Below are 27,197 nucleotides of genomic sequence, written 5' to 3' on the forward strand. Positions count from 1 at the left end.
TTCAATCAATGCATCCAAAACAAGCAAAGCAGTTCCCATTCTTGCACCGTAGTGTTTTTGTTTTGTAAATGAGCCGCTGAGTTTGGCATCAGACAGGATAACTGTTCCCTACACTTTTCTACCCTTTTCCTATGTATAAAATATATACACATTGTAAGTATGATATAATACATATAATTTCCGTTTTATATTCTATTTGTGCGCTTCGTTCTGGTGCTGAAACGGCCCACTGTACTTACGGGATCAATAAAGATTTAGTCGTCCGAGTTTATTTTGAAAGTAATGACCGGAAGACAACGTTTAAAAACAGTAACTTGTCAGTAGGCAGGGGGGGCTGGTTGCACCCACCCTGCTCCTCCGCGTTCCGTCATCAGCGTGTCCCGCAGATCGCAGAGCGGTCCTATAAGCGGCTCTCCAGCCGGCCTGCAGACAGTGAGCATGTCGGCGCGCAGAGACATGGACATGAAGACACTCTGAGAGCAGAGGACTGAGCCGCGGACCATCAGCGCATTCCTGTCAAAGGGACAACTCGGAACTAACATCAAACACTCCGATCCGACAGATTACCACTAATCCTCTCGTTGAAGAACCACAGGAAACCCGTTTGCCACTTGCCAGTGCGCGTTTTGGTACTCGTGGTAACGTGAGGACAAATGCTGTTTTTGATCACTTAGCATTGATTTCAGTCATTATTGACTTGCTCCGTGCCACAGAACAGGACAGGATTATAATTCCTCTTGGATTTAATCGATTTTTCATCGACCTAACTATCCGTCACACCAAACTTCTCTTTACACATCTGGAAATTGCGCACGGAGATGGCGCAAAGGGTACGTCTAATTTGACAGATTATTTTTGAACTTCCATTATTAAAATGATTTGCACGCGATTATTCCTTTTCCACATAGATCATTTTACATCCTCAGACGGATTCCAGTACATGAATGAAAAATATGATGTGGACTTTTACGCAAAAAAGCTAATTCAGCAAGTGATTCTAAACTACAGTCATAAAGAAATCCCCCAGTCTTTAGACCAGGTCTAATGCCCACATACTGAATACAATATGCACACTATAGGAAAAGAATTGTTTTCTGCATTTAGCTTGTCCTCCTCCCGTCACATGCCCTAATGTCATCTTCAACTTTCACCCCAGTACGATGAGCTGGCTCATTACGGAGGCGCGATGGACGGAGTCGGAGTCCCCACCTCCATGTACGGAGACCCGCACGCCCCGCGGCCCCTGCCCCAGGTCCACCACCTGAACCACGGGCCGCCCCCGCACCCGACGCAGCATTATGGAGCCCACGCGCCGCACAACATCATGCCCAGCAGCATAGGCAGCGCCGTCAACGACGCACTGAAGAGAGACAAGGACCAAATCTACGGGTGTGGAAATAATAATAATAATAATAATAATAATAATAATAATAATAATAATAATAATAAAGATGATAATAATGGTAATAATAATGATAATAATAATAATAATAATAATAATAATAATAAAGATGATAATAATGGTAGTAATAATAATAAGAAGAATAATGTAATAAGAATGTAATAAGAATGATAATAATATGATGATAATAATGAGAAAAATAATATTAACAATAATATAATAATAAGAAGAAGAAGAACAATGTGTATATTTTTATTATGAGCCAATAGAAACGATTATAAACGGAACCTCTTCATTTCGTTGCAGCCGTTGAGCAGAGAGCCGGGATGGCATTTCACAGAGGCCTAGATTCCGAGTAACATCTGTTTTTATCTTCAGGTTAATAACAGATTCTGCTCACGAGGTGAAGCAATTCCAGCAGTTTTCGATGCAGTTCCAGTGTTAGCATTTTTGTGCTGCTCGAAACAAGTCGAAATAATGAATGCACCTCAGTAGCCTCGATAATTGCTTCAGATCTCTGAGCAAGTGTTTCTACTCGAAGCAGATGAAATAATGTCGCATGTGTTGGAGGGCTCAGTGTGAAATGTTACTGCAGGCAGCTCGTGTTCGGGCCTAACGACGGGCCTGTGTTCGCCTGTTGCAGACACCCGTTATTCCCTCTGCTGGCTCTGGTGTTCGAGAAGTGCGAGCTGGCGACCTGCACGCCCAGAGAACCCGGGGTGGCGGGGGGAGACGTCTGCTCCTCCGACTCCTTCAATGAAGACATAGCTGTGTTTGCAAAACAGGTAGGAGCGCACACAGGTGCACTGAATATACTGGAAGAGCCGAATGTGTTCACGACCAGAACTCTGGGACACATTAGGTTAAATGACTGATTGGATTCTACATTTAGTCCGTTTGATGAATGCTTCCAGCCCTCTCTTCTTCCCAAAACTGACGCCTCTCCTTTTCTCCCCCTGTTCAGATCCGCGCAGAGAAACCTTTATTTTCTTCCAATCCGGAGCTGGATAACTTGGTGAGCGCTTGGTTCTGTCTCTGGGATTCTCAGCTCTTTTCTGCAGCGTGCTGCTCTCTGGAGCCACCTCATACTTTATGGACACATTTCTTTTTTGTAATAAAAGCCAAATAATATTTGCTTTATGTCGGTAATTATCAAATGCACACAGTCATGTTTATTATGGCACCCTGGGCGTCTCTACAATAATGCCTTGTTCTGTTCTGTCATTTATTTATTTATTAATAACATATAAACATATATCTATCTATCTATCTATCTATCTATCTATCTATCTATCTATCTATCTATCTATCTAACATAAATGTATTTGCAGATGATTCAAGCGATTCAAGTCCTACGATTTCATCTCCTCGAATTAGAGAAGGTAAATATTACTGTAGAATCCTCTGTGTTCTGTCAGCTAATATAACGTTTGCATTCTGAATACAAGTCTGAACTGAATCTAAACGCAGCCTGGATTTCGCAGGTTCATGAGCTGTGTGATAACTTCTGCCACCGCTACATCAGCTGCCTGAAAGGCAAAATGCCCATCGACCTGGTCATAGAGGAGCGAGACGTCTGCAAGTCGGACTTCGACGATCTCTCGGGGTCCTCCACGAACCTCGCAGATCACGTGAGTCCATCCTCTGTACATGTTAGCAGCGGCTCCCTTCTTTCTCATCGTTAACTCTTATTATTATTGCCATTGTCGAAAAGGTAGCATACAGCCGCTGTTCACCCACACAGTGGCTAATAGCTGTGCTGTAGACCACCGGTTACCAAACCGGGGGTTGGGGCCAATCCAAGGGTCACACAATGCATTTGAGGGGTCTTAAGAAAAGGAAAAAAACAACCTGTTTTGCTACACAAAATAATATTCCGTTTTTTCTGACTTTGCAGTATGTTCTTTTTAAAAGTCCAATGATTAAAGCAGAGTTTTACCTCTAAAACAATTCAGTTACAACAGCCTGTTTGGTGGAATTTCTTCCAGCCTATTAACAAATGCATCTGTGACTGGGCTTCATTTTAAGAGGTCATAGAGCAAAAAGGTTGAGAGCCAGCAGGCCTAACGTAGACCAGTGGATTTCTCAATAGGAGCCTGTAATAAAAATAAATAAAAATATTTTCTTTCCTGGCACAGAGTGAATCTGACAGGATGTTAGCCTTTTAACGGATTGAAAAATCTCATAAATCTCATACAACAGGCTGAAAGGTCTGTGGGCTTGGTGAGTTTTCTGAGGGCTCCTGTTTACGGTTTGATGGCGTGTCCTTCCAGCTGAGGGTGCTGAGCAGAGCCTCAGTGGAAGATTTCTCTAAGACTTTGAGAGAAACTGCTTTGTTGAGAATGATCACAATATGGACAGTTGAGAGTTGTTGTTTAAATCGTATTTTGTGCGTAAATGAGACTTTGTACCTTCATATATCTATTGCTTTATACAGTCAGACATGATGATGATGATGATGATCTTCACAGCACGAAGTGCAGCTGCCAGTCTTGTGTTTGCTCTTGGGCTTCAGTCCCTTTCAGCCAATAGGATTATTATAGCTAGAGTGGAGGGGGTCTTTGTCGGCCCCCCGCTGTGTGCTTTACACAGCCTCTTCCTATTTTTGGCCCCTGCATTCATTTACAAAGAAGCAAATTCAGATGCTGCAGTGATTAAGAGTTACAGTATGGACTATAGGGTTTATTGACACATTGCTACAAAAAACTCATTTGGACTGTGTGCAGAAAACAGGTTGACTCCTTACTTTGCTGATTTGGATATGATGGAAGTTCCTCCATGAACAGCTGCAGTTTTACAGTCTGTAATTCATGCATGTGTTTCAGTGGTGTCCTTCTCAACATTTAGGAGTTCATGGTTGCTACAGATGGGGTCAAGGAAGATTTCTAAAATTGATATTAGCCATTTGATTCATTGATTTTTAAGTAGATTATTTATATGAATATAAAGTATACAGGTTGAAAATATATCCAAATTTCTGTATAATCAATTTGAAGGCTCCCACCTATCTCTTGAAAATAAAATTTAAAAAGTGTCTTATCCAGATGTGCATGGCAACTCATGGGGTCATGAGATATTTGTGACCTAATAATGGGATCATGGGCCAGAAAAGGCCGAGAAACCCTGATCGAAATGCTGCTTTAGTGTCATTTTTACCATGCAAAGAGTAAATTCTTTAATATTTCAGCTGGAAACTTTTCAAATATGAATACTGGCATGAAACATTGTCTAGCTGCAGCTTCAGTGAAAAACAGTGACTTCAGGAACATGCATTCTCTTTGTTCTTGAGAGTGCAATTCTTAATATGCTTCCTTCTGAATCAAGCGACAAAGCACAGTTTATGTGTGTGTGAGAGGCCACCAGTTGATGTGACAGGACACTGCTGCTGTAATGCCTTCGTCCTAACGGCTGCTGCATAATGGATGTGCTGCTCTCCTCTGGGTACAAAGACATGCACCGCTGTGTAACATACATGCACGTTAACCACTGAGTGTACCGCTCATCTGTTTATCATTCGGAAGGGGTGAGTGTGTTTATGTGTAAAACAGTGATTTGAGTCTACGTCTGGTTTGCTGGACTGGTGGGGCGTCTGCAGCGATCACCCCTGGGCCTCCACTGATGGTTTGGACTCCTGACTGCTGATCTTTTGTGTCCTGCAAAAAATCCCAATTTAAACATTTTGTCTTTTAAGTCCTAACATTTTATTTTCTCAAAGCTAGCGTAAATCTGGCAGTGCAATTTTATTTAATCAGATTCCAATTTTAATAAACAATAATTTTAGTGTCATTTTGTTCAAACCTGTGCAGTGATCTGCACGAGATACTGACACTCAGAAAATTATAGTCCAAAAAAACAACAACTCCTAATTACCATTGTTGCCTACAGTTTCTTTTATTTAACAAAGCCCAAAGTCAGTTTTGTAGAATTTACTTCCATAATATGACTTTGACAGTCTTGTCTAATTAGAGATGTACGTGGCATGGTGGAAGTTCGAGCAACACGTACCTGAAAAGTCAGTTGTCCTAAATCCTCCTTAAGCTTGACCGCTCTGGTTTCTGTGGAACAAATGCCTGCCATAAATTCAAGTATTCAAGTAACCACTCGGCTTTCATCCGGTCCTTCTCTGATATATATGTCAACTTGAACTCAAACCTCATGGTGACTCATGAGTCTGTAGGAAACTGGCTTCTCTGCTACAATAGCACAACTGGCTGATTAATCACAGTGTAATAATACCCAGTTGGACCTGATTGTGCTGAACAAACACCCCTTCATTCACAATATTTGCCATGTTTGATGGCTTCTGTTTGTAGCTAGTGGTCATTTGGTGCAGGAATTGAACCTGTCTGTACAGTGGGTCATCTGGATAACAGCGTGAGGCAAAGAGATACTGTATAAGGTAAAGAAAAGCTTGAGTGTTTGGTAGAATTCTCTTCATCAGTGTATGAATCTCATACACATGCCGGTCCTGGCTGTACACTACCCTCCATTCCTGTTTTAACAGATGGGGTGTTAGGAAATAAGACCTTCATTAACTTGATAAATGTGGAAACACATGGCGCCTCTTTGAGTAGCTGTGTGTACTGAGGAGTTGTAATTATTGTGTGGCTGGATAAGAAAAGAGGGGCCATCACTGAGAGGCCTCATTCACACTGCGCCATTGTCCCCACGCTTCTTGTTGTCATCTGCCAAGCTCTTCATCTGATCACCATCCGGCAAACAGCTGACGCAGAGAGGCTGAAGAGGGAGGTCTGCTGTTTGGTTTGAGCTTATGGCTGTCTGAGTGGCCAGGCCAACCGGCCCAATAAATACAGGGTTTCTCCCCAACACTGGTCACAGAAACAGCCAGGACACAGGAGGGTCCGCATGCTGCAGGGTTACCCAACTGCTCCTACTCTTTCTGCAGCTATATTTAAAGCTCCATCTTGGACAGAATGGTAATGTTGTTCTTGTCTCACATTTCTGACAACTTGGTTTCTGCCTTACTATGTTAATTATGCCACGCAGCTGAAACTGCATAATAGACCTCATACTGGATTTACTGGACCTTCCTCATCTATTTTTCCCCCTCTCCTGTCTTCCTCTCCTCTGTTTCCTTATCTCCTGTCCCCTGGTGTGCGCTCCTCTCCCTGACCTCTCAGAACCCAGCGTCCTGGAGAGACATGGATGACGCCCACTCCACGCCCTCTGTGGGCACCCCGGGACCGTCCAGTGGGGGACACGTCTCCCAGAGTGGAGACAACACCAGTGAACTCGGTAAGAGTGCCCGCAGGCCTCCTGCGTCCTCTTTCATATCAAAGCTTTGACTTTCCTGTGACCTCTTTCGGAGGCGTGGGCACTGCTGCCTGTTAACTCGGGGGGATCCTTTCAAGAAAGTTCACGCACTTAGTTCATCTAATCACTTTATCTTAAGTGCATTGATAAAAATACATAATCTAAGATAGTGAGGACTGCACATTTACCCTAACCGTAAACCTAATGTGCATCTGTCGCTGAAAATAATTCCCAAAAAATGTTCTCCTGTTTGAGTAACGTTTGCTAAAAACTAGTGTCCAGCTGCTTTAGGAAATTACTGAGCACTTTTTAAAAATGAAACTCTCTCTCTCTCTCTCTCTCTCATATATATATATATATATATATATATATATATATATATATATATATGAGCCAATTTTAAAAATGTACATCTTCAGTATGAACCAATGGGCTTTAGGCTGAGTGCTATAGGTACGGCAGGGAAGTCAGAAATTATTGCGAGAAGGACTGTAGCTACCATTGAGTACAGTGGGGTCATGTCCTCTCTTTTTTTCTGGGAATGTGGGAGTTTTAGCAACCTTGGGGTGTTCTATATTTTAAAAAAAGCACATGGTGCATATTGAATTGGGTTATTCCAAATATTTTTGTTTCAGTATGTGTATGTGACAATTTTTATTCAATACTTCCCCAGCAGGATTTAGTCTTGGCAGTGTAGAGAATGTTTTGAAACAGCATTTAGACTTGTGTGATAGTAAATTGTATGAATAGAAAATATAATTGGTCAGGATTTGATCTCTGACCTCAGTATTTCTAAAATCCTGGCTACAGGCTTGATTAAGAAACAAACTAACGGTTTTGGCCTTTTATGGGATTTGTTGACAGGAAGAAAAACATGTAATGTTATGTTTGTATTCTTTCTATGCTTTTAAAGGACATATTCTCAGAAAATAGTGGTGCTTGTTTGTGCATTGATGCCTCTTCATTTAGAAAATTATTCAGTGGGGTTTTAACAGATGTGAAGGATCTAAACTTTGACTTAAAGTAAGAAAAACATCAAAAGGGCAATTATTGTTGGTTTTCCCATTTATTTGTGGCTCCCTTACTTTTCCAGTCAGTGTGGGTTCTCACTTTCAGGTCAGTTAGTGCTGATGAAGAGATCTTCTGAGTTTACTCTAGTCGTCCGCTGTTATTGTCTGCTGCTCTCTCCCTCTGATGCCATCCAGCCCTGGTCCTTCTTGTGTCGCCCTGGTGTTCCTGCACTTAATGTGATTTCTGATGTGCTAATTGGAGGCTGTAAGGGTTTTATGGCTTGTTTTTGTTTTTCTCCCCTTTGGGCGCAGTAAAAATAGAATGGACTTTAAAGCAACTTTCCACCCTCTGCCCATCAGGCATCAAGGAGCAGAGCATTGACGAGAACAATGGGAGGATGCTTTGCAAGACAAGAGAAACTCAGAGGATTAAGAGACAATCAGAAACAGATCAAGACTCTTCCTTTGATTTTACACCAAAATCATCTGAGCTTCTCAATTTCACCTAAGATACATTGAGAGTGTGACATGTTTGTTTTCAGGAATCTTAATTCACCCATTCAGTATCCAGAAGTTGTATGTTGTGGCGAGCTGAGAAAGGCCACAGTGTGAATAGTTTCTTTCCTTTAGGCTTTTTTTAAACAACAGCGGGGGAAAAACCCAAGGTCCGTGCCCTTTTGACCTGAGAGAGAATGCATAGAGGATGGGGGTGCAGAATGCCCCCCGTAGGGATGTAAGGACAGAGCACTTTATGTATGAGGAACAAAGGAAAAGAAGAGGGCAGAATGATCAGAGCTGTGGTTGCTGCTGCAGGATCTGCTGCATGCTACTTGCTGCTTCTCCCCGGGCCTCTCTGCGTTGTTTCCATTCTATTCTCATGCCAGGGAAGAGTCACACACAACCTGAGAGGACAGAAGTTAGAGGCGTAACATGCTAACTAATTTGGAGCAGGTAGATGGTCTCCATGGAGTTGTAATAATGTTGTCATATAGACACCATCACATATTTATGAGTTCAGTACTTGGAAAAGACAGTCACCTTTTTCATGAGGTACACTGATGTGAGCATGAATGCAGGGAAAGCCATCATCTTTCATTGATTTCATCTTAAAATCTCAAGTCTCCTTTAGATTATGTTCATATGCAACTATTCTGCATTATTGGTTATAGACTAATGAATGGATTGATGATTGAGCATTTGCTTTCAACGCCAGCCTGCCAGGTTTGTTTCCCTTCATTTCATTCCAGCAGTCAGCGTTGCATATTTTCGTACAGAGGCACTGACTCTCTAATTTTGTATCCTGTTTCCTCCCTCCTCACTGTTGATATTTTTACACCTTTTGCACAGAAGTCATGGGGAGGTGGTCAAGGAGAATGGTTGGGCATACAAAGCTAAAGACTTTGACATTAGAGACCAGGGTTGACATCCTGTGTCCCCCATGTTGTTAGGTTTAGGTGACTAAAACACGTAGTTAAAGTTACGGAAAGATGGTGATTTAGGTCAAATATCAGTGTGTTCCATCTCATGCTTCAAGTCTGCATTGACTTTTTCCTTAGGAATTACATTGATATGGCACCAAACTGCAGCGCACAAGTTACGTCCAGAGCCAGTGTTCAGTGCCATTGCTGGGAGTACAAAAGTGGAAAGTAAAGGTGGTGGATGGGTGTGTGTGTGTCCAACTTTAATGCTTTAATGAGACCAGATCTCATGTTCCACCATGGACCTGCAGATATTTTTGAACCATAACCACATCGTTCCCTATCCTCAACCACCATATTTGCCATGTGCAGACAGTGATAAATCATTATAGAAAGGTTGGTATTGAAAGTTATCTGGAGTTTTGCAAAATGGTCCAACATCAATGCCCTGTCTGGCGATAGCTTTGCTTTTGCAATATTTACCAAGATCACGATATGTGGTCACAATATATGTTTAGTAACTGTCAATGCCAAATTGATGCAATTAATTTTGATGAGTTCAAAGTCATCATAACTGATGATGACAGGATTTTCACAGCTACAGAGCTTTTTAGGGTTCTTTTATACCTGTGTTAACTTCAACACAATGAGAATATCCTAAGCCTTTGTTAGCTACAAAATATATTTATTCATTATATTTATATTAATTTATCCCTAACCCAATGGAAAAAATCCATATGAAACCATGGGGCTACAGAAAGAACACTATTCAGAGTGATTCAAAGGCTGTAACATTATGACGGAGTGCAGCAGAACAGAGATTTCAGATCAAGCTAAATTCCCAGTTTTTCAAAATTACAAATGACAAAGAGGATCACGAAGTTCTCAAAATATTCCTTTGGCAGAATAATTTTGAAAGTAAAAATGAAAAGAAACTGAATGACAATCCAACAGAAGACAGGAAGTGATTGTGCTGTCCTCACTGTAGTGGGATGGCATTAGTCATGCCTCCATGGTCTGACAAAACCTTTTAAAATCCACTGTCATTTGGGAAAACTAAAGTGGTGGTGATGTGGCTAACCACAGGTAGATGATCCATCCACTGTGTGGCTGGTGGTTGGGCTCATGGCTACCTGCTCCTCTGTAAGCTCCCAGGTTTTGGTTGTTGCCTTGTAAGCTGTGTGATATGCAGAGAGGGCTGTCTTTGATAGCTCAACCCCCAGGGTGACTGTTGTTGACCACAGCTAAAGGGGCTGAGCTCTCCCAGGAATGTTTGGAAGAGCTCTGGGGGAGGACAAGGAGAAGACTTGAAATGTCCATCACAAAGACCCAAATAAAACAAAAGGCAGTGGGAGTGCCTCAAAAAGATCCTGCACACTCGCGCTGAGATATGGAATGTGAGGAACAGGATGTGTTGCATCTTTTTGTCACATCCAGAGCCTGGAGTCAGGAGGAAGGAATGTGGCAAGGTGGAGGTGCTAGCATGCCAGTGACATCACAGCTTCACTCAGACAGCAGGCTAATGTCCCTTTAGCATCTGTCATGCTGTAGAAAAAACAGTGACGGTGGGGGGTTCAGAGAGAAATGCTGGATGTAGAGGGAAAGGAAAGTGCACATTGTTGTGTCTGCTATCACAGAAAATAAGTAATTATTTACCAAATTTAGTATTTTATGTACTAATAATTGTGCATAGTTTAATCTTAAAGGGTCAGTTCACATGGATTATAAAATCATATTTTCTCACGTACCTCTAGAGGCATATATGCATGAAGATAGTTTTGGTTTTGAGATTGGTTTCAATACAATACAATGGAGGCGAATGGAATTTCATTTGTGCTGCTATGACATTTTAAAAAATGACATTTAACCTTACTGTGAACCGTTTTCTATTGGAAATATTTTCTACCAAAGAAATAGTCCCAGTGAACTGTTGACAGCGTGTTCTGTGAATTATCCGCAGTTAGATCATACTGCATAGTTTTTGCACCAATCTTTGCACTCTTGCGCTACGCAATTATGTAATTTGCGGCTGGCCCACTGACCAGTGTATGCCTCTTGAAATTTTAAAACGCCTGTAGTTTTTCGATAGTGAGAGACACCTTTTTGATGATTGGCTCCTGGTTTGTGTGACCTAAAGTTGTAATTACCTGGTGGTCACGCACAGCATAGGGAATACAATCTTGATATTGCTTTATCTGCTTCTCAATGTGTAACCATCTGTGGGTCTGCTATAGCAAATGTGTCAAACAAAATTCAGATGTAGGCTATGCTATTTCATGCCATGCTGTTGTAATGTGTAGCCTACAGTTCCATATAAACTGAGATTTTTAAATGGTACCAAATGATAAGAACTGTACGAAGCAATTCATGAATTGCTCCAGTTTTATGCCAACTACTTGGAGATTTGTCCACAGTGCAAACTACAGTACCAGAATGCAATCACAACTCCCATGGACAAGAGCACGTCCACATCCACGCAGAGTATGTACCCATCAGTGATTGCAGATAGTGTGCACACGGCTGCAGAGGAGATGGTGTGCCAATTTGTGCAAAGACCATGCTGAGCCCTTAGGGGACACTTTTTCTGGTTGAATGTTGCTGTTAGGTTTCTTAAACGCTATTTTTCAATGCTGTGAGCATCACAAACAAAATTCTGTTCACCTCCAGATTTAAGGGAGAAAACAGGATTTTTAATATTGTAATTCTTCTTAACCGACCCTTTAAAACCTAGTAAAGGACAATTTATTATATAAAAACACAGCAGGCTTGTCAGCTTTTAGTACAAAGTGGTGCTGCATCACAGAAGGCAATGCCATGCCCTGTCATCCCCTGTACATTTCCCCAGCATGCAAACTGCTTGGCTTTAAACAGTTTTAAACAGTTGCATCTCCCCCTTCAAAAGCTTCTAATCGTCATATTCACCTTCTCACACGGAGGATTCCCCATGTTTTGGAAACCTTCCAGACTACTCCATTCAGAGCTGTATATCATGTCTAATAAGGGGAGGAGCCGCGAGGTGTCACTGATGATGGATCAGGGCCCCGCTGAGCTCATTAGACAGGCCGAGCTGGCTTGCATCACTGATGCAGCTGTGTGTTGAGTGCTGCAATCAGTTCTGCTAGCCGCTCCACACTTTGTCTTATGGACACGTCATCCACCGACTGCTTCGCCAGCGTTCACAGGCCCTGAGCTACAGAGAGCAGAGACTATGGGGCAGAAAATAAAACTAAATTTAAACAAATATACAGTTTCAAATGTCATGAATATCTGACATCTACAAGGAGACTGTGTGGACTTTCTGCTCTAAAAATAGCAAACCCATGACAAAATCCTTGAACTAGGTAGGGAGATAAAGCAGTAATAAAAACCTGCAAATCTTACTGCAAAAAAATCTCCATCATGTCAAATAATTCTTGTCTGTGATTAAGTCCTAAAAGTCTTGCTTTCCTAAAACAACACTGCCAGTGCAGTGACATTATGTTAACTTGTTTCACAAATGTTATACTAGTGACTGCCAGTATCTTGAATTAGGCTCAGTTAAAATTGTCTCAATGACTTGGTAATGAGATTTTCTTTTTTATGTTTATTTCGTTTTTTGTAAGAACTTATTCACTGGTTGATACACAGCAGTTTACTTGAATACAATATGTGAATACATGTTGAGAAACTGTATACATCATACTGTCAATACAAATTACTTTTTTCCCCATCTTTGTAAGCCACAATTCTATTGAGTAAGAGGTAACATTTACTCAGAGTAGCTACAGTATTTGTTCCTGTTTCCAATGTTATATTACTAACCTCCTGCCCAATATAAAAGCTGTCTGAACTCATACATCAACAAACTTAGGCTAATGTTGCAAAGTAAGATGCAGGTTGCTGCAGTGTTCACAATATCTCAATGGCTTCTGAACGTTTTGAGTGCAGCAAGGAGCATAATAGAAAAGGGGAAAAAAACAATTCAGGCTGAATTGGAATGACCTAAATAGTATAAAGAGGTATAAATCTATAACAACACAGGTTGAAAAGAGTTGAGTGTATAAGAGCAGCAGAGATAGAAGGGGGTCGAAAGGATAGGAAGACTCTTCATAGCTTAGGGTGATGTTTTTTGTGTTTGTTTTCTTCTTAGCCCTAGGGCAATACTCCAGCCATCCCTGGGGTAATTCCCCCCCGCCCCCCGGTGTCACGCGTGCAGACACTGGCAGGCAGGGTGGAGAGAGAAGAGGGGGCAGGGGTGAAGGGGGGCATGGGAGACTTGCACGGGTGTACGACTTTGAGACTGCACTGTCACACACTGGTTAGATTGGCCGAGTTGCCGGGGAACAGTCAGAAGCGATTAGTGTAGCAGAGGATCTGCCCCGCGGCTTTCCCCTCTCTGGAGCAGAAGAAAGAGGGATGGGGAGAGGAGTGGAGGTGGACCAGGGTGGGGGTCGAGGGAGGGGGGTGGAGGAGAGAACAGCGTGCCTTCCTTAGATATAATTAGGCCGAGCAAGTCCTGTTTGTTCTTTTCTTTCTTTCTTTTTTTCTTTCTTTGTCTAACTTTTGATGATCTTTTTTTGTTACACATATACACTATAGCTTTATGATCTGAAGATGAAAAATACTACACTACCACTTAAATGTAAAACTTAAGTCATCGTTAGCCCACTGTTTATTATTGAGGCCACTCTTTGAATCATGTGATTGTGATGTGATCGTATTTTGAATGGAATGACCCTTTTTCTTTAAGCGATAGAGATGCACCGTGGCATCAGTTAAGACATCAAGTATATCTTGAAAAATGATCAATTTGATCGTCAATTTACTTTTAAATGATTGGCGTTAATTATGCTAGACTACTAGCCTGATAGTATAGATAGCCTGATAATCAGATTGAATTGCCATTTTGTTTCTCTTCATTCTTTCAGCTTGACATTGTGATCATCTTAGCTCATTTCTTGATGGGAGTTGAAGATGGGTTATTTTGTTTTGGTTTTCCCTAACTCATGAGTAGAGATTGACGTGCAGTAGCGGTTGCAAGAAGCTGTTAATGTTTTTCATGATGGTCAAATATGTCGATTTAAGAGTTGCTAACTCTGTAAGTTGCAATGCCTGTCTGTATTTTTGTGTACATTGGTGTAGCTAGGTAGCTAGTTAGGTATGTAGAAAGATGACATCCCCATTCTTAATCTTGTCTCCACCACCACCACCTGAGAGAACCTTTGCCCAGAAAGAAGTAACTTAACCAACAGACTGTAGGAGAGGTTGAGGACAAACCAAAGTAAAGAGTAGAGGACAGAGGCAGTGTTAAACACTGTACCCTGTCCATGACTCAGAGCTGGACACCATCCGTCAAAACTCCCACAACCCTCAGAGCCCCCAGAGCCCCCGACCCTAGAACACTTCCTTTTTAATGTCAATATTCATTAGCTGAAATATTTATGCATGAATATGGCTCATATAGGCGCGTTTGATTGATGCATCTCTAAAAACAAAAAGACATGCTAGGGCAAATCTTAAGAAAAGTAGGGTTCCTGTCCTGCCTCGGGGGAGGAGTCTCTCAGATGCATTATTCACATGCCCTCCAGGCAGGCTTTCAAGGCTTCTCTGCCCCGAGGGCAAGAAAAATAACCACCACTGTTAAAAGTAAATCATCTTGGCTGATGCACAATTAATGGCAGTGAGGGAGAGGGAGTGGAGTGCCCCTTGTGTTGTGAAATGGAGTGAGTTAGCTGGCAGGTGCGGAAATCTCAGCTTAAAGGAAGCCTCCTGCCTCGATCCATGCCAGCTTCCTGCTGAAATCAAACAGGGATGCTGCTAATGGCAGGATCCAGAGCCCGGCATGGCGCTGCACTGCAGACAATCCGACACAGACGTTGTCAGTGAGGGTGGGGGTAGAGGGGGCAGGGGGTCAGTCATTGAACACATGGGAACGCAAGGGTGATGGCTTCACGCCCTACCGACCCACCCACCCACACCCACCTCATTCTCAGTACCCCAAATGAACGCCTCGCTTCCGACTTCAAACAGCACAGGGTTTGATGCTATTGGGTTCATACTTCATTCACAGGCTAGACTTTAGTTTTTTCCCCCTCCTTTTATTTATAAGGAAATCATTATTATTTCAAACAGAGGTCACATATAAATAAGAGTACATAGCACGGAGTCCGACTGCAGTTTGAACATTCATTATTTCATGTCAGGCGCACAGCTCCCGCAGTCATTACCTCATGTCAAACGCGTGGCTCAGATTGAATTAATAGCTCTTGGTTTTATTGAGCTCCCACACTACAAACTCCTCTTCGTTATCCAGTGGCCAGGGAGTCAAGCAGAGGTGAGAGAAAGAATCTTCCTCTGTCTGCCCTTTCGCGGCACGTTTTCGTGGAGGAGGATAAAGGTGACAAGGCTAAATTAAAGCTTTCTCATAACATGACTCCTCTTGTCTCTGATCACAGGAGACGGCCTCGACAACAGCCTGGCATCACCGGGCACGGGAGACGAGGATGACCAGGACAAGAAGAGGCAGAAGAAACGAGGCATCTTCCCCAAAGTGGCCACAAATATAATGAGAGCATGGCTCTTCCAGCACCTTACGGTAAGGGAATTTACCCAGGATCCTGTTAAATTGCTTTTCTATACAAGCCACATCTAGCTTTGGCTTTTGATAGATTTCAAACACAAAACTTTTTCTTCCTCTCTGTAATGCTACATTGATTTCACTTAATGCTAGAAATGAATGTTGTCTTACCCCAGCTCCTCCATCAGGCAACAGTTTGAAATGATGCCTCTTCACCCAGGAATGAGCTCAGGCTAGATTTCCCAAAAGCATCTTAAGACTAAGTTCAACTTTGTTCTATTGTAAGGGAATGGAGCAAAGACAAACTTGCGACTGAAGGTCCTTTTTGAAATACCAGTCCAGGGTTTGTACAGAAATCAACATCAGAAGCCTTCTGTTCAGAAGCAGCAGCACTGTTTCTGAGCTGTGTAAGAGGGGGTGAGCAAGTCCCCACAAGGAAAGCTTTACTTTTTATCCAAGGTCCAAAAGATACCACCACCGCTGCCTCCTCAGTTTTTCTACCTCTCCTGCTTGTAGATGTGTTATAACCCCTCAGTTGTTTAGGTTGTAAAAGGCCCATACAGGTCCTGTACTCAGAGTAATCCCTTCCTTTCCAAAGCCCACCTTTAGATTTTCCAGATAAAAAAGGAGGATAATTCAATTATCCCCTCTCTGTTCCCCATCCCCTTTCAGGCCTAATTTGTTAAGCACAAGTGTTTGCCGTGGCAGGATGTGCCTATGAAAGTGTGCAAGGGGACTTTGGCCTCTGAAAGGCCTATTGCAACACCCAAGCGATCAAGCATTCATCAGTCGTTGAGGGTGTGAAAGGAGTGGGATTATGTTTTGTCAGACATTGCAGTGTGAGGCCCGCGGTTGGAAGGCCGTTGGGGGGGGTGTTTCTGTCCACCGCTAGCCGTAGCCTCCCGCTTTTGTCGTCCATTCCGAAAACCCTTAAAAGATCCCCCTTTGAGGAAGCTATAGAGAAAGCAGCTGCGAAAGGTTTCAACTCATTATATTATTCATTATCGGCTCATTAGCCTGGTCGTAACTGTTGGTTTCCACGCAGCCCTGCATTTATCTTCATTCAAAGATTGATACCAAAGTTTGAGTTTGGGGAGCAAACCTGGAATGCATTGAAGGTGACAAGTGTCAGTGTCGTGTCAGAGTCAACTGAAATTTGATTGTTTTCTCAGTTGAGATGCAAGACTGATTTACCTGTATATACGTGACACTCAAGCATCTGCGACACCTTAATCTTGTAAAAATCCCCCAGAATCTAATTAGAAAAACAAAACAGAATCAGAAATCAGAATCAGAAATACTTTATTGATCCCCGAGGGAAAACTCTTTTCAAATCATTCTACTCCTTGTTCTTAACAAAGGTTTTTGTTTCAATGTTTTGACCCAACAGCAGGTTTAGTACCCAGTTGGAGCATTGTGTTGTGTCAGACAGACTGCAGTGATATAAAAGCATGTAGGACCTTCTCGAGAGAAAAAATACCAGATTTTTGGGATGCCCCTTAGTTGATAAAATCACAATCGAACAACATTTCCAACTTGTTTCTCAAACCAAAGGTCAAATATTACATCCAGGTTTCTGGTTGCAAGTTTGATATTTGTAGACAGGGAGCCAAGATGTATTTGTAAAATTGGGATAGACTCTGGAAGACCAAAACGAATGATTTCAGATTTGCTTTCATTTAGCTGGAGAAAGTTTTGGGACATCTGGCACTTTATTTGTGACAGACAAGCTAATAAAGATAATAACTCATGAAAGTTGCCTCGTTCACTGTTTTTTAATGGGACATACATTGCACACACACACCTGGCACTCAGTCTGTGTACTTCTGTGCTTGTTTTGTAAAAACAAACAAACGCCAAGTATTTCTCTATATTTTCAGTCTTTTAGCAGCTGCATGTTGGATGTTCAGTAAAACACAGAGCACAGGGCATGGCGCGATTAGAACCATGAGACAGAGACAATGCACGCACACAAGCAAGAATTTCTATCCACAAGCATGTGTGCGTTTTGACCAAACCCACGATGATAACCTGGTCGGTTCATGGCGACACAGTTTAGTGACAAATCAACTACAGGCCCAGTTTTCAAAAAACAGGTGACTGAGAGAAACCATCCTCCAGCCTGTTAAACTGACAAAACATCCGACCAGATGTGTTAAACACTGCTTTATATTTAACTTGTGTATCAGTGAGAAAGCGAATTAAAGAAACTGCGAGTGATCAACCAAAGCATGATGGGAACTGTGCCAAAACTCAGATCATGTTTATCCCAAATAGAAATAATAATAATGACATTTTTTTTCTTTTTTATCAATACACTTTTTGACAGTACAAAGGCTCAGAATGTCCTATCAACATGGTCCTTATATCCCTGGAACAGATTATTGATCTTTGCATCGAGGCCCCAGCCCGCATGTCGAAGTGTGCTTGTGCAAGATACTGAACCCCAAATGGTTGAGTGTGTGTGACTTAATTAGTTTCTTTGGACTGATGAACAGTTGGCACCTGCCATCAGTGTATGAATGTGTGTGAATGTGATATGAGGTGCTATACAAGTACAGTCCATTTACCTTTCCTCTGGGTGGGAATCACTGCTGTACGATGCAGTGCATGTGCTTGCGTCTGTGTATTCGCATTTGTATGCTCGTGTTTGAGCTTGTGTGTGTATGAATGCACATTTATGTGTGTTTATGAGTGTCTACATATACATAAGTGTAATGATATATATGCGTTTGTGTGTGTGTGAGCCTGAAAGACAGTTTAAAAATGAAGTTCTTGGAAGCTCATCCTTCACTGATGACCACAGGAGGCGGCTGCTGGCCTGACAGCAGCAGAATGGGGACTGGCCCACGACCCTGGTCTCAGTACATGGGTCACCTCTGTCTACCATCTGCCGCCCTCCTCCCACTGTCTCTCTCTCTCTCTCACACACACACACACACTCACACAGAGCCAGCGGAGGGACCGGGGCCAGAGGACAGGGGGATGAAGCAAGGTGGGGAGGGGTTGGGGGGTGACAGGGGGGCCTATCCTTATCGGGGCCCCAAACAAAAGCCACCATTGTGCCTGTTTATATCCCACCCGATCATTTGTCAAGCAATGTCAAATAATGTCAAACACTGTCACACAATGGCACGCGCTTTTAGCCTGAAGTGTTCAGGGGGCCAAGCTGTGGTCAGCCTCCGTTTTTCCAGAGTCGACTTCTGCACTCACTTCCAGGAATTACTGCGCATGGGAGAGACTGGCACCGAATACGATTCCACTTCCTGAGCGGGAGTTTTCCCTTTAAGTACAAGAGCCTGCACTTAAGGGCGGGCATACTGGGTCTGTACACGGAGGCCCCTAAATGAATGCAAGCTGTTTTTGGCTGAAGCCTTGACATTTCTTTCTTTTTATTTATTGAATATTTTATCTTTTTGTCACTCACAGCACCCGTACCCCTCAGAGGAACAGAAAAAGCAGTTAGCACAAGACACAGGCCTCACCATCCTTCAAGTGAACAACTGGTAAGTTACTCTAAAAACAGATCTGTACATCTGCATTGTCGCATAACATCTGACTGCTCCCATATCCACTCACACATGCACGCACTATCTGTGTCTTCGTTTTTGAAATGCATTTCATAAATAAATTTGACTTGACTTTAGAGTACATATTCTATCTTCATCTCAGTCTTGGCTATGAATCAAAGAGTCATAATTTAATCAAACCAGAACACACAGATGTCACACATATTGCTGCTCATGATCATCAAATTTAGCGTTTTCTTCAGTATCAAAGTAATCCAGGTGTTTGGTGTCAGTACATCCATGGTTACAGTTAACTTTAAATACTTTTTTGACACCTATGGACATATTGAAACAATACCCAAATTGCATGGAATTTTTGGTAACACTTCATTTTAAGGGTCTATAATTTCTAAATCATTTCCTAGGAAGATTCCTGGAATGAAATATGTAATTTGGTACTAGTTATAGAGAAAATAGATATTCTTTTATTTCAGTTATTTTAGTTAGAGTCAGGTTTATAAGTATTAAACCCAAGTAAACCCTAAAAAGAGCTGAGCGTTCAAGGGGTTAAAGAGGAGATATCCCACCTCTTCCTCACAGCCTAATTTTACATGTATGACATAAAGGATTAAAGCATGGTCAGGCTGAGCTGCCTTTGTAGACAGCTTAGCTAGAGACATGTCCAATCAAACAATCACACATTCTGGATTTAGTGTCAGACGATACAGTTGTGCACGTCATCATTTTACCGGCAGCCTGCGCAGGGTTCAAGTATGGATTCATTGAGAAGTCACTGCTTCGTCGCTCTAATCCTTCTCTAAAATCCACCAAAGAGTTTGCTTTTAAGTGTATCAGGTTTCTAACAGACCTAATTACACAGCCGCCCACCTCTAATCCACGAGGAAAGACAACCATGGGCTTTAGTCAAGGCTCTGTCCAATACAGATATCAAAGCACGCAAACTCACTGTACTGGTTGTGTGCTGGATGTATTCATGGCAAAACATTGGCAAAGCAGTTCCCCTCATCACAGCCTGAGGCTACAGGGCTAAACCCAAATCAATAGATTTTTTTAAACAATGTGACTTTCTCCTAATGCCCCAGATTATGTCAACAGGAATAAACTAGATTGTTAGTCAATTCATTTCAAATTTATTTATATAGTGCCAATTCATATCAGAAGTTATCTCATTGCACTCAAATCCCTGGAGACACAAACTTCAGTTCCAGTTCTTCAAAAGCTGTCAAATAAAAAAAGCTTTTTTTCCCAGGGCTTTTGACCATTTCTCGTGGGCTTCTTTAGTGAATGTAACTTGTTCGTGTCACCAAAGTTCCATACTTAGGTCACAGGACACCTGAGCACAGTCCATTCACTTAAAAAGGATGTGGGATATTGTCAAAAGCCTAGGAAAAAAAACAAGGAAGCGACGCTTGAGTTTATAATATTTCATCACATATATGTTTTCCAAGTGTGTTCAAGTATGGAAGCGTATAGGGGACTATATTAAAATGATAGGCCAAATGTAAACTTGGAAATGAAAATGTAATTCCACAATAGCATTATAATGTTCCACATATGTATGTGTTATTTGAGTAAAAATTTTAATAAAAATCCTATAATCCAATTTGCATTTTCACATATTTGTATGGGCGTTCTATGACTATATTAAAATGAAAATGGAAAAGCTGTTTGACATTTAATTTTCAAAGTTGTAACCCGCTGTACAGTGGACAATATTCAAATGTTAGATAAAATTTCAAAATTAAAATGCAATACAAACAATGTAGCCTAATTTTAATAATAGAATAGCCATATAAGTATGTGAAAATTAAAATTGGATTATTGCATTTTCATTAAAATTTGTACTCAAATAACATATACATATGCTATTGTGGAATTACATTTTCATTTTCAAGTTTACATTATCGTTTGAATAAAGTCCCCTATAGGCTCCCACAGTGAATAATGCTAAACGGTAAAATTTGATTGATTTTGGTACATACTACATGAGTAAGCTTTTAAGAATTTTTTTTCATCTATGCTTTATTTCCACTCAAGATCTAGTGACTTTTTATGTTCATCAAATAGTTCACATGATATTGTTCATTTTTTCCAGGTTTATCAATGCAAGGAGGAGAATAGTCCAGCCTATGATTGACCAGTCCAACAGAGCAGGTAAAGCTGCAGTTCATTCAGTGTTCAGTGTGCTAAAGACTTCCTTCCATTCATTACTGATCAGGTGAATCCAAATGCAAGCTGTGTCTTACTGATATCACTTGTTAAATCCACTGCAGCTACAGAGTGGAGGAGACGAGTTCAAGACAGTATGAGAAGTGAGACAGATTATGCATCAGAGGAGCCAGTCCTAAGACTTTTGGAGTATGAATTGCATGAAGGAGGTGCAGAGTGAGGAGGTGGCTTTGTGTGCAGCATGTTTGGGTTTCAAGCAGAATGATTAACCCTAACAAAAATCTAATTAAAATATCCAGAAATATTAGGGAGGAATTCTTTCCAAAATGCGATAAAAATGTGAACAAAATTGCCGACTTCAGAAGTCTGACAGAAAGGCAGAAATGACCTGTTCTCCTTCCTGCCACAACAAAAGAGACAACCAGTAGGACAGATTATATATATATATATATATATATATATATATATATATATATATATATATATATAGATAGATAGATAGATAGATAGATAGATAGATAGATAGATAGATAGATAGATAGATAGATAGATAGATAGATAGATAGATAGTACTTAACCATCTCCGCCACATCTCCTTTTTTTATTAACATCTATTTTATTATTTTATCAGTAGACACTTGTATTGTTTTCATTTGTCTTGCATTGTTGAAATCACAATGAAATTTAACAACTAACCCGATTACATATATTGTTTACATATATTACTTTATTTCATGTATCTGTTTCATTGTCTATTTTGTTCTATTAACTATTATTAATGAACAACATTAATCATATTATTTTTGTTAATTTCATTCCTTTCATTCATTGTTTATCATAATCGGAATTGTGCTTTGATAACACATGTCCAATGTCATGCCAATAAACACTACTGAATTGAATTGAATTGAATTGATTGTAGAACTGTGGGTTGCTCACTCTGACGCTCCTGTTTCTCCTCTCCTCCCACAGTGAGTCAGGGTACCGCTTACAGTCCAGATGGCCAGCCAATGGGAGGCTTCGTTCTTGATGGGCAGCAGCACATGGGTCTCCGACCTGGAGGTGAGCAACCTCTCAAACATTTATCAAACCATAAAGGGCATAATCTCTATGATCATTATCTGCTTGAGGTCAGCTGAGTTTCTAACCATTAAGGGGGGGGGCAGCTGAAGTGCTCTTTTAATCACTCTCCTATGTGCATACAGTAACATGCCATGTAGGTTTCATATACTGTCATGTATGTCTGTTTTTGGTAGCACCATTGCAGAGATGACCACTGTATAGCATCACCTAAAGGCAACAGGCTGTGGTTGGTCGTTTCAAATGTTGATCAAAAGACCTTTTGAAATCAAAGTAAGCTGCTCTGCTCAGCCCACTATCACTAAGAATGACGACGCTGAGGATGACGATTATGCACCTCATGGTCCATGTGAGTGGTCTGTCATCTTGTTGGTCTTGTTTTTACTCCTCCTTTCAGGGCCAATGGGTGGCATGGGTATGAACATGGGCATGGATGGCCAGTGGCACTACATGTAAATGCGCTGCACTGAGGCGAGCCTGAAAAACAGGGTGAAGTAAGTAGTGCAGTCTTTGTCTCTCTTCATTTATAACAGAACCCATTTCACCATTCCCCGGACTCACTTCTCCTCCACTGCTTTCACTCATATTTCTACTCTCCGCGTCCCTGTCCTCAATAATCTAACCTAGATTATCCCAGGTCGCAATGACTTAGCGACCTGGATGTTTGCTGCAGTGATTTTCATGTTAATGTAACATATTCACCGTAGTCTTTTCACAATATCAGTGTTTGCTTTTGTCTTTCTGGTTTGATTGGAAGGCAACACAGCCTGTGAGCACACTGCGTTTTAGCATTAGAAACCATTGTGATGTTAAATTTTATTAACAGGAAATGTATTTGATAAGTTTTTAGCTACTTTCCTCTTTTCGAGATGTATATTTGGTGTCTGGGACATTTTGAGAAAACACACACATGACTGTGATGCTTTTAGCAATTTGGAATAAAAGGTAAGATTATGCAACCTGGTCTCTAAACTGATTTTATAGTCAGCTGTGTGCAACAATCTGTCTGTGTGGGTGGCCTAAATAAATTCAGTGTGTGGGAAACACATTCCTCTCCATCGCTCTATCCCCCTCTTCCTCCATTTTTCTTTTCCTCCATTTCTTCGCCCGCAGCAATCTGATTAAGAATCAGGGTAATTCTCCACCTCCTCCTCCTCCTCCTCCAGCCTCTATCAGCTCCCCACCACCGCTGACAGTTCTCAAATCAAGACGTATCGCCTGCCGGAGGCACCCGAGCACAGAGAATTTTATTTAACACCCACTCTCCACTGCTCAATGAGCCACGCTGTAATGACACTTACCTTGATTAATAGAGCTCTTTATATGTAAATAGGAGCTGCATTTGCTTCATTTTTTTCACCAAAGCCAATTTTCGCCAACACAGCCCCCTCTTCCCTGTCTGATAATTCCCCCGGCTTTGCTAATGAAGTTCAAAGAGCAGATAGTGACGCTTCATCTAAAAAAATAACTTAAAAAATACATCTAGATCTGCATCGAGACAGCAGCTCTCAACCTGAATAAATGCTGCCTATATATTTTTGGAAAGTATTTAATCTAATTATTTCTCATTGAATGATCATTGACTGGTTACAGTAATAGCTCAGTAGAGCCGGGTGTTTTTGCTTCCCCTAATTTGATCTGTGGCGAGAGCGTATGCTGACTGCGGCAGTAAATCTCTCCAGGACTGCAGGAAGGAAGAGAGCCATGTTGGGAGTAATGTGAGGGTTTTCCATGCACGATAAAGCCCGAGCCATAACATTTAATCATTATGGAGTACGAGACTGAATCTGCACTATTTTACTCTCCTCTCTGCTGCACAATACAGCTGGCTCTACCATATGCTTTATTATAAACTGCACAACTCAAGTTGACATGTTTATGAGAGAATATGTGGAAGAGTTGATGTCTAGTGCGATGTGATGGAAGAGGAATAAGACTAATCATAAAGGAAAAAAGGAATTCTGAGATAAAGTCAGAAATCAAAGATTTAGACAACTGAACTAAAGTGACAACTGAGCAAAGGCTATCCACCAAGGAAGACTGTAAGATGCGGATGAAAGCTTCAGTAAACATTTGTAAGTGAGCCTTGAGTTAAGATTATTGTCAAACTGAAAGTCAAAATATTTTTGATCAAGGTCTTTTTTTATTTACATATCACCAACAAAGAGTTTATAAGGAACAAACATGTTCCATTTTTAACATCCCCCACCTCAGCCATAAAAACAGAAATAAGGGGGTGGGGGGCTTCCACATTTTCCAATAAAGGTAAGAAGTATTGTCAGGTAGCATAGAATTTCATGATTGACCCCGTGATGGAATCTTCTCCAACAGATGCTACATGAGCTCTTGAACCCAGTGATCAGATATTAGAGGAAAAGCTTCATTCCACTCAATCAAAGTCAACTTTTTAAGAAAAGTCAGAATTCTGGGAGTAAAGTTGGACAGGATTCTTTGGACATATATCAATGACATTAGGGACAAATGTGGCCCTGAATCATCTGTCATATCCCGCTTATCCTCACTGCTGTTCATACTGTGGTTACTGATGGTGGCAGATTCAGAAAGATCCAGGAGGAATATAACGTGGATGGTGTGAGCTGTGTGATGTGGGAAAGGTGGAAGTGAGTCCCATTTCCGTCAATACTGTACAAAATATGAAGACGTAAGAGTGTCAGCTTTTCATGAAATGGCTCGTCAAACCCCTGAAATATTATCCGATATATACGATCCAAATGTGAATGGTTGTTTAATTTCATTGTATTAACTCTGTCTCAAAAGTGCAGAAAAAGAGGCAAGATGGACTTTAATTACTCTTTACTTTGACATCTCTAGACCTGTGGTTCCCAAAGTGTGTGCTGGGACTGCCAGCAGGGGTTGCAAAATACATCTGAGGGGTCTTGAGAAGATGGGAAACATTTCTGCTACACAAAATGATGCTTCTAATTTCAGTCTTTTGCTTTTTTCTGGTGAATACGGCATAATTTTACTAACTTAGGCCTCTAAAAGTTATTCACATAAAACAAGGGAACAGAATCCCTGTTTGGTGAGGGAAACCACTGAAACCGCTACGGTATATATTGTATGCAATTTAACCATTTTGGGGTGTGGTGGGGGCCAGTTAATTGGCTGGCCCATGCCTGGACTCCTGTGTCCTAACCCTCTGTTCTCTGTCCTCTGTGTGTCCAGGCCTCCGTGGTGGGCTCAGGGATCCTCTTCCATCTGGCTGCGGTGCTCAGTGAGCTGCACGTCTAACCCCCCTGACCACTCCCCCTCACCTTGCTCGAGCCCGCACGGTGCGCGCGTGTACAGGATCACCATGGAAACGCCTAACCTCAGGACCAGAGGCCGCCTAACTTTGACTTTAAGCTGAACAGAGACTCGGTGTGAGCTGAGGAGGAGAGCAGCAGTGTGACACATCTCCTCCTTTCTTTTAAATTATTTATTTATTTTTCTACCACGGGGATCACGACTTTTCTCTCTCTTTTTTTAAGTAAAGCTTTACCCCCAAACCCCGAAACATGCCCACCCCTCCGATTGAAATTGTACAAAGAAACACACACACACACACACACGCTCTCTCCTTTGTACGACAAAACGAAAAACACTGTGGAATATCTTTAAAAATAGGAGGACTCGGCGAGTTTTAACTGTTGTGCTGTATAGATGTGTGCTCTTTGTTTGGCTGTTTCTATCCATGTATGCGCTTGTGATCACTAGACGTTAAAGTGAGCTTTTACCACTGATGTGTTTTTTTTAATTCCCAACTAAAACCAAGATTTTTAAAGAAAAAATCCTGTGAATGTTTGTTTCTGTTCTCCATGCACTGCATCCCTGCCTTCTGTTTCTACTCCGCTGTGTTCTTAGAAGTTGGGACTGAAAGGACTTGCTGAAGGAACATGACTTGATTGATTGAGTTCCATTTTTTGACAATGTTTGAAATAATTTTATAGCACCAAAACACAGAGAAGAAGTCTGCACTAAACCAAAATAAAGACTTCACTGAGGAAGACAAAAGACCGACGCAGCGCAGTGTTTTAATACGTAGCGCAGATCGGCTCATTCTGAACGTCCGAAGGAGAAAGGTCGGTGTAGGCGCTGGAGAAAATGCTTGGAGCAACAACATTAGTTGGTGGAGCAGGTCACGTAGCCAGCTCTGGCTCGATATGAGACGGGATTGCAGTTGTCTCGCGTTATTCGATTGATGGTGACAGGGATGATGGATGGCCCGGCTGCGAAATTCAAGAAAACCAGAGCGAAGTCGGAGGCTGCAGCGGCGGGCGGCTTTTACTAAATGTTGTTGTGCATGGCCTATAGCCTGTTCTGCTGTGATGGTGGGAGCGTGTGTGTGTGTGTGTGTGTGTGTGTGTGTGTGTGTGTGTGTGTGTGTGAGAGAGAGAGAGAGAGAGAGCAGAGAGAACAAGGTGTAGAGAGATGAAAAAAGAAAGTGGAAACACGGCGCATGAGTCACATTGTTTACCAAAAATGGAATAAATTCCTTCGTTTTCAATCAAACACTGATCATTTTCGATTTTTACTTTCGGTTCCCAGTATTTTCCAGGGGGCCTTCTCTACATCTCATCACAGCAGAAAAGAAATCAAAGGCTACAGAAAGTACAAATAATAAAGAAAGAAATGCAGCTCGTGCGTCACTGTCAGCCTGTACGATGCTCTGCGGCAGCGCTGCAGAAGGCCTGGACAGAAATATTCATCACGCGCTTTATACAATTTCAAAATGAGTTTTATTGTCGTTATTATTAT

General features: G+C 41.6%; 1 protein-coding gene across 1 annotated transcript; it reads left to right on the forward strand.

The window, feature by feature from the left end:
• The first annotated feature begins 371 nt into the window (after nucleotides 1-371).
• Nucleotides 372-26,455, forward strand: meis2b (Meis homeobox 2b). The gene is made up of 13 exons (XM_044169753.1): nucleotides 372-830; nucleotides 1,157-1,389; nucleotides 2,046-2,187; nucleotides 2,367-2,417; nucleotides 2,734-2,784; nucleotides 2,887-3,033; nucleotides 6,544-6,658; nucleotides 15,539-15,678; nucleotides 19,090-19,166; nucleotides 21,286-21,344; nucleotides 22,332-22,421; nucleotides 22,837-22,933; nucleotides 25,626-26,455. Exons 1-12 carry the CDS (start codon nucleotides 819-821, stop codon nucleotides 22,893-22,895), a joined length of 1,176 nt encoding a protein of 391 aa, XP_044025688.1. The 5' UTR covers nucleotides 372-818; the 3' UTR covers nucleotides 22,896-22,933; nucleotides 25,626-26,455.
• The last annotated feature ends 742 nt before the right edge of the window (nucleotides 26,456-27,197 follow it).

This window comes from Siniperca chuatsi, linkage group LG16 (genome assembly GCF_020085105.1).
Source record: "Siniperca chuatsi isolate FFG_IHB_CAS linkage group LG16, ASM2008510v1, whole genome shotgun sequence".
Taxonomy (NCBI): domain Eukaryota; kingdom Metazoa; phylum Chordata; class Actinopteri; order Centrarchiformes; family Sinipercidae; genus Siniperca; species Siniperca chuatsi.

Coding starts and splice junctions, on each gene's coding strand:
- meis2b (XM_044169753.1), top strand. Junction 1,390..2,045: donor GACAAGGACCAAATCTACGG/GTGTGGAAATAA, acceptor CGCCTGTTGCAG/ACACCCGTTATTCCCTCTGC. Junction 19,167..21,285: donor ATCCTTCAAGTGAACAACTG/GTAAGTTACTCT, acceptor CATTTTTTCCAG/GTTTATCAATGCAAGGAGGA.